Here is a 17,187-nt window from a genome sequence, read left to right as displayed (position 1 = left end):
ATGATGACTGCCCTCCAAATTGAATTCTGGTCCCTTTTAGACAGGAAATTTAAATAAAAAGACCTTCTATGAGTTTTACCTTTTTTCTCACGCGGAAGGCATTATCTGAAAAGTTTTTATTTTTATATTAGCTTTTATTTTATAAATTATTTTATATTTAGCTTTTATTTTATAAATTAGGCTTCTAAAGTTTTCCTGTATTAGATGAACCCCTCTTTTGATATAATTATTTTATCTCTCTTGATCCTTGATGGCGGGATTTCATGAAATTGTTTTCCGAAACGTTTGTGGCAACATGTCACTCGGACTTGCTATTGTTGAGTTTTGTTTTTCAACGAAGGCTATATATATAGTGAAAGTTGACTATTGTGCCATGATAATATGCCTTAGAACAGTTACATTTATAGCTTTTTTGATATATTGTATATTAACTTGTTACACTGGGTATATTTTATTGAAAAATAGCATTAGCGTTAAGGACGATAAATTAACTCACAAGAAGTGGTCTTTACCAGGTATGAAATGATTTCCTTAGTTGAAATATTTTATGCAAACGTGTCTCTGTTCTATGGTAAAAATTAAGTAATCTGATAAGTTTAGTTTCTAAACGATAGAAATTTGTTATATCAGTGGTAGCCTTTTATCAAATTGTCATTGAATAATAATAGTATTACTTTGATCTAAATTAACATGATTTCAATTAGGGCCTTCCTTAGTTTTTCATCCTTTAGTTATATTGATAGCGTTTATCATATTATTTATTACTCTCTGCTTATAATATTGCTTTGTGCCAATAAAATATAGCTTCTCTTTATTAAGTGATACATAAAAAGAGCTTTAATATAGAAACTTTAACATAACAAATGTGTTTTCACTAATTAACAGTGCCAGATATTTTAACTGCAATAATTACACTGTTTGAAATTTTGAGTGCTAAACTAATGTACAGCACTGTGTAATTATTTATAAGATCTTAATTATTATATGTTATGGATCATGGAGTGTCTAATTCTGTGTTATGGTAATAGATTTATTTTTTCGTTAAGTTGCAATTTAGGGGAATTGTGTAACATTTAACTCTGTTTTTTCTTGGGAATAAAAAAACTTTTATTATGAATTATTTATTCATAGTTTCATTTTCTCAGATGAAAATACTGTAGTGGATAAATTAATTTTGACAGAGGTTTTTTTTTCACAGAAGTTTATGTTGGTTGTCAGCAAGTCCCTCAAAGCAGATTTATCTGCCTTAATGTTGTTTGGATGTCTGCTTTTGACTACTTAGAAGTAGTTTAGACAATAATATCGGATTATTGTACCATTTTTAAACTTATTTCTGTGAAAAGGGGAAGTTACTTCTGCATGCTTTTTAAATACATTTTGCATTCATTCATTTTAGTACATTAAAAATGGATATGATGCTTAGAAAGAGAGAGTAGAGATATTGGATTTAAGAGTCTTGCTTCTGTGATTATAAAAATGTTACTTCTGTTGTGGGTGTTGAAAAATCAAGCATTTCTCAAATTTTGGGGAGAGACAGTGAAATTGGATACACAATGAGATTGGATCATTTTCTCCTGGAAGAAAGGGTAAATGTAAAACGAAAAGGAAAGCAACTCCAAAATCTGATTACTTTCTACTCTGAAATAGCATTATTTATCCAACAAAAACCAACAAGATATTAAAAGAGATACCTTTTGTATTGGTATTAATATGCATACTTCTAATGCACAGTGTAAACTTCCCCAAAAGATGAGAAAGCTAATTAAAAACAGCTTTGACACATTAAATAAAGCAGAAACAATTATTGTGGGCCAAAATGTGCAAATCTTGGACATTAATGACCGTAAAAAGGTATTTTCCAGTGATGAGAATCATTTGCTTATTTGTGGTTACACATGTAACATAAATGAAGCAAGAGTGAATCATTAAGACCTCAGAAATAAATGTTTTGATGTTTTTTTCAGTGCAGATGGCATTTGAAGTCTAAAATGGAATTTTCAAAGCATATAGAAATTTTAAAAGTTAGGATTGCACCATTCCTGAAAACCTGTGCAAGGACATTTCAACATGACTTGGCCTCATGCAACTGTTGGAATCTGTTGGTTAATCTGTTGGAATGTTCAGTAAAAATATATTTCAGGGTACACCTTGCCAAAAATTGGCGAATTTTTGGCGCCATTCCTGTTTTGTGTCCAATGCCTTCCCTAGTAAAATGGATTCCAAAACATAATGCAATAGAACATAATTAAAACAAAAAATATATAATCTCATTAAACTGCATTTGAAATCAAACAAGGAAATAACATGTAAGAAGGGAAATGCATGTTATCTAAGCAGTACAAAAAGGAAATATTTACTTATTTAAAAATTTCGGTTTCTTCGATATGTATGACACAGAATTCCTTAACAGCATCCAAAAACTATTTAAACTAGAATCTGTATACTGCCGTCGTCACATTAATTCACAAAAGGAAAAATGTACTCCAAACTGTTGGTAGCATTTCTTTCGAAAATTTTTTTTTATTACTTCCATTGTGTTGATATGAGCTCCGGTTTCAAAATCCTTAAATCTCATTGTGTAATTTACCATGAGGTGAACGAAGCCATTAAAATCTTCATTTAAATACCAGTCAATCGGTGTTTTCTTTCTCAATCGTTCCAAAGTGAACAGAAACTTCAGGTTAATCGTACCACCAGCAGGCATTTTACAATGTAAAGCAGAAAATAAGCAACATACTTCCTAACCAACATCCATATCTAAGTAAGCCTTTAGAAATATTTTCCCATTGGTCAAAATCACCACAATTACACAACACAATCAATCGTGTCATAACAGGGTTTCCATAACATTCAGCTGCTCAAGTTGAAACAACAGCTTGGCAATAATCCAAGGAGTACTATGTATGGACTAACTGAATGTTCATGTTGGAAAATGAAACTGTTGTGCTAGATTGGTCTGGAAATTCAAACTTAAATTGGATCAAAAACTTGTGGCTCATTCTCAAAGAACATCTTAGCAAAATAGATTGTATGACAAAAGATCACTTAATTAAGAATGCTATAAAAGTATGATTTCATAATAAATAGAAAAAATGTATATACATGATTGAGTCAATACCCAGGTGCATTTTAGTGATCATTTATGCTAAAAGAGGACATATTTCCTTTTAATTATATTACTGTCACTGAATATGAATAAATGTTCTTAAATTATCAAAACAATCCTTTTGTCCCAGTTAATTTTCACATTATAGTATGTGTCAGTGCATTCATATGCATCATTATAGTGGAAAAGGTTTTGCCTGTAATTTGTAAAATGAGAAATTTCCTATTTCTTTGTATCTGTATGATAAAAACTATGAATTCATTATACATAAGGTGCTTTCAACATTCTAAAAACTATTCAGTGTTGTACGCCAGACAAGCCTAGACGTTAAGATAAAATAATATTCCGAACAAGTATTAATTTAGAATTCAAACAACAAAAATCAGCATTATATTTTTGCAGCTGAAGATGATGGTTCTGTAAAACCACCAAAACTAGTCCTGTGAAAATTTGCAAATATAATGCTGATTTTTGTTATTTGAATTCTAAATTAACTCTAGACATGTTTAAGCAGCTATAGTATGCAGTTATTACACTGCACGATTCAGTTCAATTAAATCTGAATTCAGTTATTTAACTCGTACAGGTTACAGATGCATTTTTATAGTGCTGTCTTTGCAGTCATGGAAGCAGTGAGCGATTGTTTTATTGTGGAAAGAGGATGTGAGAATTTCAGAAATTGTTTCATATCTATGAGGAGTATTCTGTTCCTACATTTATAAAAACCTTTACCGGGTGTTCAATTTGAGAGTTTTACCTTACCATAAATAGGGGGATTGAGAAGACACAAAAATCTCTTTGAGAATGGCATAATCAATTAATTTTTCATTGGGATAAGTGTATTGAGTTTAATGAAGAGTATATTGAAAATCTGCATTGTAATCTTGATCAGAATTGAAGACAAAAAAAGATTATAAACAAATTCTTTGAATTCTGGAAACTTGTCTATATAAGCATTTAATTGATGCTTTTAATGCACTTTTTCATGTTAAATGGATGATTCAGATGCACTCCTGCAGAGAACTCAGTAAATATAAACAAATATAAACAATATTGCAAAATTGGCAATAGCTGTGCAAAGCTGATAATCACACCAATAAAATTGTTTGGATGTAACAGCCATTTCTTTTGCATTCCTCCCACTTTCTTTCTCTGTTCACAATTTATTTGCAAGTGTAAGTTATTCGTCACCTATTTATTGTTATTATTATTTTGATTCCCACATTTTATTTTCTAAAAGTCATGTTACAGGGTTTATAACTCTCTTTGAAAGCCCTTAAGTTTTTTTAAAGCAATTTTTTATTCTTAATTTTAAGTTTTTAATCCTTAATCCTTAATTTTAGTCAGAATTGGCAAAAAGTCCTTAACCTTTAACTGTGACAATTTTTTCGGCATAATTACTGTAAGCGGTCTGACGGACCACTTTAAAGACACTCATAAAGATGCATACTTTCTGTATGCATATTTATAGAATTCTAATTAATTAAAATCAATATATTTTAAGCATAAATAATTTAATTTAACGCAGCTAAATTCATATAAAAAATGACTGTTTTCTTCGTTTTAAGGAACAAAGTTTTTAAAAAACAGATTTTATTAAACGTGTATGGAAATACTATATTAAGTATTACTGTCAATTAAGCCATAATTCTATAACAATGAATTTAATTATTAATAAATAATAGATTAGTATATCTTTGTTTACAAGGATGAATCATAAGATGATACACAGTCAAAACACATTTTTTGAGAGCATTGAAGACATAGTGGTTCCTTGCATTCCAAGCATTTGTATGCTGTTTTTCTCTTCTTACAAGGTGGGCACAGACTACATGTTTTTCTTTCTTCTTGATTTGATAAATCCATTCTCTTAATTTCCTTTTATCCAAGGATTCTTCTAATTGTTATCTTCAGTTCCCTTAGCCAAAAAGTGGACGTTATCTCAACATTCAGATGCATAAAATGATTAGGTAATAAAAGCATAACATTTTTTCTTTTCAGTTTTTTAGCTTCAGGATATGACTGGAACAATATGTATGAACCTAAATTCCAAGCATCTTCGGGCTCTGCTCTAGAGCCTATTTTTGCAGGATATTTCAGACCAGGGAGCTGAATTATTATGTTATGCTTTGGTGTTCGTAAGGCACAATTTGGTTCTTTTCTCTATAAATATTATCATTTTGTTTGCAACTATTAGAAAATTATGATATTCATCTGCAGAAAGCTCAGATTCACTTTTGCTTTCGCTGTGAATACTACATGATTCTTCAGAATCAGAGTATTCTAAATCAAAAATACTGTTGACAAGATATTCAACTTCTTTTTGAGTAAGATATACTGGAAGTTTACTTGCAAAATTTGAAGCCATATTACCTCTTTTACGAAAAGCAAACATCCAATAAATAACGTTTATCATCCACTAAAACTGGTACGCATCTACTGTGAGCGGTCTCCCAGACAACTTAAAAAGTAAAAAACATGATAACTGAACCCATAATAAAGCTAGAAGTGTGGAACTGGATATGTGACCTTGTGGGACAGATTTGGGAAGGTAGGAGGAAGGACAGGGACCATTCTCCGTTTTTAGAGGTGGAAACAATGGTTAGAAAATCATCAGCGGTCTCTCGGACTGCTCACAGCAGTTGAAGGTTAATTTTACCCATCTGTGATTTCTAACTATTTTTGATGATTGTCATTTTGAATGTGAATTAACATTCAGAGATGAATAATCTCATGGGGCAAGGTCTGATGAATAGGGAAAGTGTCTCTAAAGGTCCCACACTTAAGTCACTAAATATCCCCAGTAACTCTGTCTGATGTTCATTGAAATGTGGGACCAAGCATTGCCATAATGCTGGACCTCATTATACATGACAACACCTTGATAATTGTTCAGTTTTGGATGTTTTCATTCAATTTCTCTTTTTAAAACTATGGTTTGCAACTAGTACTTTTCTAAAATTGACAGATTTGATGGCAAAAATTCATAGTATGCAGTTTTTTCATAGTCCCACTGTACACAATGCATTATTTAGGGGGGGGAGGTGCAGCCTCCCTCTCAGTGTTACTAACATTCTTTTGCCATACCCCATTATCTTTTCCTTGTAACATTATTTATAGTATCTGCTTGTCAACTAAGCATTTCTGTATTTCTTTTTGGCAAAGAATCATGTGCTGAAATTTGAGCAAGTACAGTCAAAAGTCGTTAATTCGGACACCCATAATCCGGAATGATCTATAATCCAGACCTCAAAGCTAAAAACTTTCTGCACATGCGCAGCGTTGACACATGCGCATAGGCGTTTACGCGAGCGCGTAAGACCGTTTGCGTGTGCGCAAGTGCAGAATACGTTTTCGCGTGCGCGTTTTATGTATAATGGACGGAATAAGCTAAAATTATCTAATTATCTACTTCAGTTAATGTTGATGATTGTGTTGTTCCTTAATTTTCGAATTCGATCTGGCTTATTATTTTTTGCAGACTGTAAGAGCAATACTATAAAAGTAAACTTGAACTTTCGATTATATCAAATAGAATTTTCGATGCTGGAGCTCCCAAACAATCTACAAAACGAAAGTATGTTTCGATGTCCATCAAACAAAAAGTGGAATTGCTGCAAAAAATGGATAAAGACATGAAAAAGGTGACAAAGAGGTTAGTGAAAACGAAAAAATTTCGATTGACAAGTTAGTCGGTATTCTCGGCACAGCAATTACGGGACTTGAACAGCGGAACTTCGTAACTGAACAAGAAATTATGTCTGTTTATAGAATTAAAGAGAATGTATTATCACATAAAACGAAGCAACTTACATTGAAAGAAATGTTTAATAAAGTAAACAAATAAATATTAAGCTTTTTTTTTTTTTTTTTTTTGTAAATTTTGATACTCTTTAGATCATAATTGTTCTTTATTTCATAAATTACAGTTTCATATTTTTAATTTTAGAATTTCTGCATGCCATGTTACAAGATTTAAACTGATGATTTATAATCCGGAAAAATCGATAATCCGGAATCGCCGAAGTCCCGACGAGTCCGGATTAACGACTTTTGACTGTATATTCTGTTTTGTTAAAGTGTGAGGCTTCTATGCATCATAGTGGTTTATATACCATATCTTCTTCAAATAATCATGTATTGTACTTGTTGAAGTATTTAGTCTCTGATAGCCCCTAAACTGTGTAGCATGGATGCTCAATGATGGCAACTTTTAATAGGTCTTTGTAAGAACATGGTATAATGAATTTTTGTGTTATCCATTCTCAGTACTGCAATGAAATGAAAATTATACCACAGTGCATGCTAGAATCATGCAACGTGGGCAAAAAAGACCATATAAGTCGCAACATATAGAAACCTAAAACAAGCAGAACAACAGCATACAGTCAAAAGTCGTTAATCCGGACTCGTCGGGACTTCGGCGATTCCGGATTATAAATGTGTCAACGCGGCGCATGCGCAGAAAGTTTTTAGCTTTGAGGTCCGGATTATGGGTGTTGGAATTAACGACTTTTGACTGTATAAAACGTACAATATTTTTCAGATGCAATGTCAGTATATTCTTCTGGCAGTATAACAATAGGTACATCATATAGTATACTGAAAATGCAGCTTTTTGGTAGCCAGAAGACGGTGCTTTTTCCAACATGCATACTCTGGCCATTTTCATAAGCTCTTTTGGAGGGTATAATATTTTTCTCTTGGGGAAAAACTGAAGTATCTTCTTCCATCAATGGAAGACTGAAAACACGAAGCACATTCAACATTTGTTGAGGAACAATTACTAAGAAAATTATAGTTGAAAAATATAAATTATGGGTATGTTGAATGGAAACTGTGTATACATGTGCACATCAACATGTGTCTATTTCTCACCAAAGCTGAAACACCACTAATTTGGTTTCTATTGAAGACTGCTGTAATCGACAAATAAATCATGTGATTACCCACCTGATGGTAAATCACCATACAGATTTTGTCGCTCTTGCTGTAGCAACACTCATTCAATAGAATATTAACTTAGATATATATATATCTAAGTTGGATCATCTTGAACAAAATATTGTACTGAGTGCAAGAGGAATAATACCTGCAGTGTGCAGTGCTGGGCTATCACCCGTCCAAATTGTGATGGTGATACATTTACAGTAAGGACACATTTCTGGCTATGTTGAGAAATATCAGCATAGTATTTGCATGAATGAAAAATAGGGATGATTATCAGTATTATTTTTATCTGATTGTAGTAGTAAAATGACGACTATTGATAAATGTGATATAGGACCGGTTGCAGACACTTAACCGACACCAGTTAGCCGACCGTATATTTAGCTGACACGGACACTTAGCCGACATGGACATTTAGCCAACACGGTCACTTAACCGACACGGACACTTATCCGTAAGGTCATTTAGCCGACAAGGACAGTTAGCCGACAGGACATTTAGCCAACATGGATACTTAGCCAACAAGGACACTTAGCTGACACGAACAGTTAGCCAACAGGACATTAAGCCGACAATGAGTCTTGCTTTTAGATTTCTAGTACTTTCACATTTCATTACTACTTAGCTCAGCACATCACACTACATTCATTCCCGTATAAACCCTCGGAATGCTATTTACATGTTGGGCATCGTATATTTATTAATCTCGAATAGGGCTCTGGCATGGGAATTTGTGCCTCATAGCCTGTGGCCACCTAACAAAAGTAGATTTGGTGTATGTAATTACAGCAAAGCCAGAGGGCTGTTTGCCTAAGGGGAGGGATACCTTCGTGGAGGACTTTCTAAGGTAAACTGGCTCATATACCTTGCTGCACATGGAGAATACCGCGAAAACACACATGCAGCCTATCTGTTCACGGAATTTGAAATTCGAACTGAACTACCAGTGTTCAGCGACTCAGCCTCTTCTGGGCCTTACAGAAATAGAGTGATCATTTTACTTAATATATAACCAGTCTCTTCCAATGAAAATTGCCTTTTTAGGCTAGACTTTTATAAATGCATTCGAAAAATGGGCACCAAAAATTTAACCCATTACCATGTAGCTAAACCAAAAGCGAGAAAGAGAAGCAATGAAAAAGAAAATAATAAAATTAATGAAAAATGAAATGAAAATTTATAAATTTTTAACAGATATTGAGAAAAGTTACATTTTATAAGAAAAACATTACTATAACAATAATTACACATTGCGACTTTCTAAACAGAATACATAATAGTCTTTACAAATAGTTAGGGTTATTCAATTATGGCAAAGCATACGAGGGCTATCTGCCTAAAGGAAAGGATGCCTTCGTGGAGGACTTTCTAAGGGAAACTGGCTCGTATACACATTACACATGGGGAAAACCACGAAAACGCCCATGCAGCCAGCCCGTTCGTACAAATAATTAGGAAAAGAGAAATTCTGTGTATATTTTTACACTGTAGTAAAATATGCACCATCCAATTATGGTAAATAGTACTCAAAATGCATCTGTACAACCCCAACACGATCCAAATCATTTAGTAGGCGCAGTTAGAAAATAAGAGTGGAGTTGCATATCAGCAACGTTTTTGATATATGAAGAGTGCAAAATGTAGTTTCTACGGAAATGTATTCAATTCTAAATAAAACAGAACCTTAAGGAATATTTTACTTCTAAATTAAACGTTGTGCACACGTTTAGTGCTATAAACATTAACCTAGGTAAGTATTTTAAGTGAGAGGCGTAGTTAATAAAATGTTACAGAAGTTTTATCTCAAGAATGGTGGCATGAACTGCCTACTATAGAGGTCACAAATAATTTAAAGCTTTGCTTGTCTTAAAAAAATTCTCTTTTTTTAATTGTTTTTAATAACAAAATAAAATATATTTGCTAAACTAATCCTTCGCCACCAGTGTTTCTATAAAAAGCATAATTCAAGAATAACAATAATTTTTATTGCATTATTCAGATTTTTCATGACAGAAAAAAGGAAATTTCAATAGTGGGAGAAGCAAAACAGTTTTATAAGGGAAAGAATGTAACATGATATGTTGAGTAAAATAGTAATGAAACATAAAGATATTAGAAATTTAAAAGCATTAGGAAGAGCGAGACTGGAAAATAAATATCATTAAGTAAACCAAAAAATTATTAATTATGTGATAAATGTTCAAAGGAACCCAGTTGATTAAATAAAGAAGCTTTACGGATAATTTTTGAAGATCCCATATTAAAATGTAATTAAGTGACCATCGTACTTAGCTAAAAAATTCTTTTTTCCTTTTGAAAATTAATTCACATTCCCTGACGAGAAATTTCAAAGCTTTTTCAATTTGGCCAATATACACCAAACAGCATGATACATATCAAACAATGCTAAATTACACAAGAATTAAAAGCACGTATGAGATCTTGAGAATCAAAATTGAATTTTACTGATGGGTGAAAAAAATGACCTAACCTTTTGAGGCTGGGGCTTTGGTAGCAGTAAAAGCTACCAAAGGACAGGGAATCTTGAACCGAATGCTTCCCCCCCCCTTTAAGAAATCACCTCCTATTTGCAACAAAAATTCTTGTGTGTAGTTTAATGGATTCTCAGAGGGGTGCATCTATGTCGCAAAAGGAAGACCTTTGAACGAGATAAGTGGTTAAAACCCTAGGGACATCAAATTTGACATTTCACCCCACTTTGGAAAATGGGGAAAAAGACATGGCTACTAAAGTGAACAACCCCGTCTTTTCAAAGAGCCTATAATTTCAAAGAGCCTCTATGGCCACTATAATGGCTGTCCCGTCTTCAAAAGGTTAAATATTGAACTTATGGAGAAGTCGAGAAATTTTGTAATTGATAGTAAGTTTAAATAATTATTGGGTACATGTCAACTAAATGTCACTGTTGGCTTAGTGTCCTGTTGATTAAATGTCTTGACATTTAAGTGTCCTGTAGCTAAATGTCCTGTCTGCTAACTGTCCATGTCGGCTAAATGTCCTGTCAGTTAAGTGACATGGACCCATGTAGGACTGCTTCAACTGACAGATATCAAATAGGATTGCTTGAAGTACTTTTAAAGTACAATAAAGACTGTTACGAGACCTTTTTGGGTCTACATTAGTGTATTCCTCTGGTAGTCTAAGAAAAGTAAGTATGTATAATTTATTAATAATTATTTATTTCTACTGATGCTTTTCATATAGTTTAGTATTGTAATGTTGTCAATTTCGTTGGTTTTTATTATTTGGCTCATTGGTAGTAGATTAACAGCCAAGTGATAAGTCGCCTGTTTCGAGAATACCATATTTTTATGTATTTATTTCGATTTTTGATTTAATACATAAAATTAAACTGTAATAATTTATTTGGTAGATGATGGGGAAGACTGGAATCCTTGGGGTGAAGAGTTTGAAAGAGAGCAGAATTTCAAGTCTTTCATAGTCCAAAAGCCTTCTGTTAAATGGTGGGCGAATCAGAGCTTGGATTTTGGAAAGCAGTTTTATAGGTCAAAAGTGGACGGAGTATTTCAGCCTCAAGATTCCTATAATGTAGAGATATGGGGAAAAGCTGCTATAGGTAAAATTTTTATTTTTCATTTATGTCTACTTTTCAGCTTATTTTTATATTCTTGTAAAAAAAATTATATTTTCTGGCATATGAGTTGTTTTAGGCCAAAATACTGCCTTCTAACAAGTTTAATCAAATATAATGTGGGGTATAGAATACCAACATGCCATTTACTAACCACATTAATGATTATCGAGTAAAAGAAATTAATTATGTATTTATCATTTCAAATAAAAGTATTGGTACTTACGTTCATCAACTAATATGAGTAGAGCCAGTTTTCCATGGAGCAATAGCATACTTTACTTAGGTATATAGCAATAGCATACTTTGCCATAGTCCAATAAACCAAACCAAATCCTTCTCTGCACAGTTGATAGCTACTGTTGCAGAAGTATTTCACCTGCTTTGTTTTCACATTTTATAAAAAAAAACTTGTGTCAGTTTCTACTTTTTACTCCCTTGTACAAAGTAAAGGAAGTATTGTAATCACAAAAAATTCCGTGTACCATATTTCAATGAAAATATCCGTTTTTGCATACGGAAGGACTTAATAAATGCCTCTTTTTCCCCAAATGGAATTAAAAAACTGATTTAAAATGGATTCAGAAGAGTTTTTTTGTCATGGCGTCTGTATGTACATATGTATGTAGCTCGCGTAACTCAAAAAAGAGTAACCTCAGAACGTTGGAATTTTGTATATAATGGTAAATTTATGATTTTTTTGCTTTAAAAATGATTGAATTTTGTTGTTCTTATCTTCCAGTTAAGATTTTTATGCCTTAGTTAATCTGCATGCGATAGTTGGAAAATTATCAACATTTTAAAAGTTGTTTAAGTGTAGCTCAGCCTAATTTTTGCTTACCATAGCAGCCACATTTGTTACATTTGAAACTTAGCAGAACAGATTCAGTTTCTGCACCTTCAGTGTCTTTTTGCCAAGTGAGACCAAAATTAAACTTTCATTTTTGTGCACCAAAAAATCTGCCTTGTTGCCTGCTGGCCGAATTCCTTGTTTTTGCGTAGAAACTCTTAATTTTAATTATGATTTTTTTTTAATTATGTTCTCCCCCCCCCTATATTTTTCAATTTTTAATGAAGCTATTTTTAGGTTTTATGTGTTTTTGCCTTGTTGCGAACTGAGAACAGATTTAATTGAACGACAAATATATCTCTAATGAAATTTGAGGAAATAAGTGTTTTGTATTAGCAGCAAATAATATCGCCAGTCAGTCTTGGACAGAAGAAATATTTATGAGTAGTGCATATGCATTAGGTAAGCGGCGCTAAATCGTCTGTGAAAAACTGCTTCTTTTTTATTTAATTTCTTTTATACATAATTTTATATTTATTATAGTATTTGAATAAAACATGTGGCAACAATTAGGTAATTCTTCAGATGAGATGTAATGCTGTTAAATTAATCTAGCACCAGAGTGTCATTATAGTGAATAAATATAGCAAATTTTAAAGTGTGCATTTATTTTCTATTGTGGTTTATGCTGTATCGATGAAGTAGATTTAATTCAATTTAATAAGTTTAAATGAAATGAAGGGGAAAATGCTTATAGTTTTACTGAAATCTCTGTTTACAATACTATGAGTATGGACTTTCAAGAGATGATTGTTCCATCTATTGCTGTTTTGTCGGCCATATTCAGGTGTTCTTTCTCCCATTCAACGAATGTTTATTTTCTCAACCAAGCTGTAAATGAACTGAAATGCAGTCACAAATGTGATTTTGCAATTTTGGAACTCGCACAAGTAAAAAATACAGCAATAACAGTTAATTTATATCCTTGTTCATCAGAATAAAATGTGTTTATCAATAATCAATCAGGGCTACATCAAATGAAATCGGAGATGTTATAAGTGTGTTGTAATGTCATGCTTATCGGTAATTGTAACTGAATTGTGGTGCATACCAAATTTTCTAGATGTTCCATACAGAATCAATCAGTTTACAGAATCAATTTACATGCTAGATATACTTAATGATTATTTGGATAAAATCTCAAAGTTTACCTTATTGTCAATGATTTTAATCAGATAATTTGTATCATTGATTTTAGTTGTGATTTTTTGAATCTGCAGTTTTTTAAAAATTCAAATGTTCTCCCATTTTTTTAAATGATGGAAAATACGTTAAAATTGAAGGATAATCATTAATGCTTTTAAAGAGATTTTATGATTTGTGAATTACTAAATGTGTTTATTTATTGCATTAAATTAATTTTTATGTTTGTGAATTTAAATAAGGAAGAAACCTTTTAAAGAAGAATTTTTTTTTTTTTTTTTTTTTTTTTTTAAATACTGTAAACGAGCCATTTAAGTAAAAGTGTGAGTTCCGTGCACAACTAATCTCAATTGTTGATACCATTAAAGAAAGTTTAAAGCAAATTTAAAGGTAAAATTTACAATTTTATTACAGATAATGCAACAAAAATGAAGAAAGAATTAGAACACAGTTTTCAGTTTATATGCTATGGCTGTTTAGCATATATATTTAATTTTTTAGCCAAAAATGTAAATACTTCAAGTCCTGAAATATTTTTGAAATCACCAGCTTATTCAAGGCAAATTTAAAGGAATGGAGCTAATTTAAATGTGCCATCTGTAATATGGTTGAACTCAGTATGTGACCCTTTGGAAAGCTAAGCTCAATTTTCATGCAGATTATAGAAAAGAATCATGATGTAATCAATAGTCAGCCAAACATCATGACAATTAAACAAAATGTAGAAAATCTCTTACTTCATTTGAAGCAAGTTTCAGTCACTTAGGATAAAATCCAGAAGGATATTTGCGGCATTGCTGAATTGTCTGGAAAGATATTGAAAACAGCTTGAAGAATTTTAATGAACCATGCATAAAATTATTTGAAACAAGTGTGTTATCGGTGGATATTTTATCACCAAAGTATAAAAGGTAAGTGTAAAAAAACATGTACTGGAATGAGTAAAATAAAAATTTTAGAACCCTTTTTGAAAATGAAGTGGTCAAATCAGTGACCTGATTTGTGTGGTGAGAATCAATACCTGTTGTGAAAGAACGCATAAAGGGAAAAGAACTGGATGGTTAAAATGGGTGCTTATTTATTACACTATCAACCGTAAAACTATCACCAAGCTGTTCGTCGTAGTGCCATTTATAAGTGTGTCATACCAGTGCACTTGTAACATTTATGCCTTTGTTCAGTGTATTCTGATTGATTCTCAATAATCCACCTTTTGTTTTTATGAACAAGGATATAAATTAACTTTTATTGCTTTTAACTTACCGTTATTCCTTAACTGTTATTGTTTTTTCCTTTGCATTTTGAAAAAAGATATGTAAAATGGGAACCTTTCTTCTACAGAACAGCAAGCAGTAAATTATTATAGATTCAAGAAGTAGATTGCAGCAAGATAACAGGCAGTAGATTAATTTAGAAATCAAACAACAAAAATCATGTTGTTTGACTTCTAAATCAATACTTGTTCAGCGTGCTATTATATCTTAATTTTAGGCAGTAGATTATTATAGCATTTTCAATGCTATGGGATGCACAAGTACAAATTTATTTTGTATTGGTGGACACAATATGGTTGGCTGGATATGGCCAACAAAACAGTGAACAGTTTGATTAGAGCAGTTTGTAATTATAGCATTACAAAACAGATCTTCCAGTAAATCAAAAGGCCTAAAAAAAGTAAAAATTACCAAAAGCCTTTTTACAGAGCTGGATGAATACTGATTGTTTATTAAATAAAGAGGCATCAGTTCCTTCAGTATTGTGCAGGAATGTAAGGTGCAGCTTTGGGAGGATTTTCAGTAACTTTCACAATCCATGGAATAATACCTAAGTAAAATGTTTAAAGAATGTTTACTAATTCTGGATATGTTCCAATCAATAATTAATTTAAGAAATCGGAGATTTCAAAAAAAAAAAGAGAGAGAGAGAGAGAACACTCCCCGGCTTAAAGCAGTAGTAATTTTTTTTTTTTTGTCATAGTACACTTTTAATAATTAAAAAAGTTTATGGACACTAACAACAAGATAATTTTAAAAGAATTTAACTTAGATTACTGATTGATGTACCTGTAATGTATTTTGCAAAATTAGCATACAATAATCATTTTCAATCAAATATGGAATAAAATGTCATTACAGAGTAAACAAAATCTTTATTTAATGATAAATTGCATTTAATGTGAAATTTGAGATGTGTGTTTTTTTGATATATCCTAGTTTAAAAGTCTGTACCTTGTTTTTTGTTTTTATGTTGGTCAAAGTTGAAAACCTGAATTCACAGGACTTTATTTTGTCAGTTCAGATTTTCGGCTTTAGCCACCAGGTGACCATATGGAAATTGTTATAACATACTTAAAGTTTTTGTGATATTGTTTAATCATATGTAAGATTAGTGCAAAATGAATTAATGACTCTTCTGAATGTTTTGAAGTTAAATCTAAGTTATTGCACACGGAAAGTTGTTTCGCTTTTAAATTAATTCAAACACCAACATGTCATTTAACACAAATGGATTTTGAACCTAATTAAAAAGTTTTTTTCTTTAATTTTTAAAGTCTCAAACAATTCTTTGCTCGATTATTGTCAAATGATCAATAACTATTTTATGAATTATTTAATATCATCCATTTGTAACCGACTCGAACTTTTCTAAACTACCTTCTTGTGTTTTATTCTTCCATAAAGTATTTTTTTCCCAAATCCTAACAAATTATTAGTTATTATTCTGAAATTTTAATTTCTTGTGCATATGAATTAATTTCATCAAAAAAATGTTTTCCTGTTGTGAAATCGGGTAATCTATGACAACCTAAAAAATGATTAATTGTATCATTTTTGTGAATGCAATGACGTGTGCTTTTAGCATAATATCAGTTATTTTCATTGATTTGTAGAGCAAGACTAGCAAGATTTTATTAAGTTTGACAACACAATATTATGGCATTGTGCATGCAAAAGCAAATCTATATATTACAACGTAAGTTAAGGAGCATTAGCATGGGGAATAGGAAGAAGAAGATATGTCTGCCTCTCACATACATTATGCATTTTGGAATTTCCCCTTGATGCATAGCGTTTGCTGACATGACCTGTATAACTTTGTTTGGATTAACTGTGGTAATCATGCACATTTCAAATTTGCCATCTTAGTTTCCATCAGATGCATTCAGAATTAAAAATTCCTTATTTTACTTAAAACATTGAACAGCCCAAGATGCTTTGGTGTAGTTTGACCACTTCATTCGTGACCAAGAGCACAGACACTCATGCTCCACTTGGACTGAATTATTCTCAAAGTAAGGTGGAAGGATGGGGACTTTCTTTCCCTCAAGCATATAAATTCTCTCTTTCCGGACAAGAGAAGACGGGCCGCAGCAAGTAATAATGCCCCTTTTACACAAGTCTATGTGTTTTGGCAGAATGCCAGCCAAGGTTCCGTTTACTAGTTCAGCCAGTCCCTGCTAGGAAGTTAGAACTGATTGAACTTCTTGTCTGCTTATGTATGCTTTTTCGTTGCGTATGTATGAGT

The 17,187-nt window shown here is 32.0% G+C and overlaps 1 protein-coding gene across 1 annotated transcript in view; it reads left to right on the top strand.

Annotated features, from left to right (window-relative positions):
* Window positions 1-296: 296 nt before the first annotated feature.
* Window positions 297-17,187, top strand: part of LOC118187245 (ribitol-5-phosphate xylosyltransferase 1-like) — a 31,826-nt gene continuing 14,935 nt past the window's right edge. Inside the window, exons 1-2 of the mRNA XM_035357430.2 lie at window positions 297-515; window positions 11,451-11,654. Of these exons, the coding sequence (XP_035213321.1) occupies window positions 374-515; window positions 11,451-11,654 (346 nt within the window). The 5' untranslated portion in view covers window positions 297-373. The remainder of the gene's footprint in view (window positions 516-11,450; window positions 11,655-17,187) is intronic.

This window comes from Stegodyphus dumicola, chromosome 3, assembly GCF_044657685.1.
Source record: "Stegodyphus dumicola isolate Sdum_Otavi_A_Nest chromosome 3, ASM4465768v1".
Lineage (NCBI taxonomy): Eukaryota > Metazoa > Arthropoda > Arachnida > Araneae > Eresidae > Stegodyphus > Stegodyphus dumicola.
Note: the sequence above shows the minus strand (reverse complement) of the source record. Positions and strands in the feature narration are given on the sequence as shown.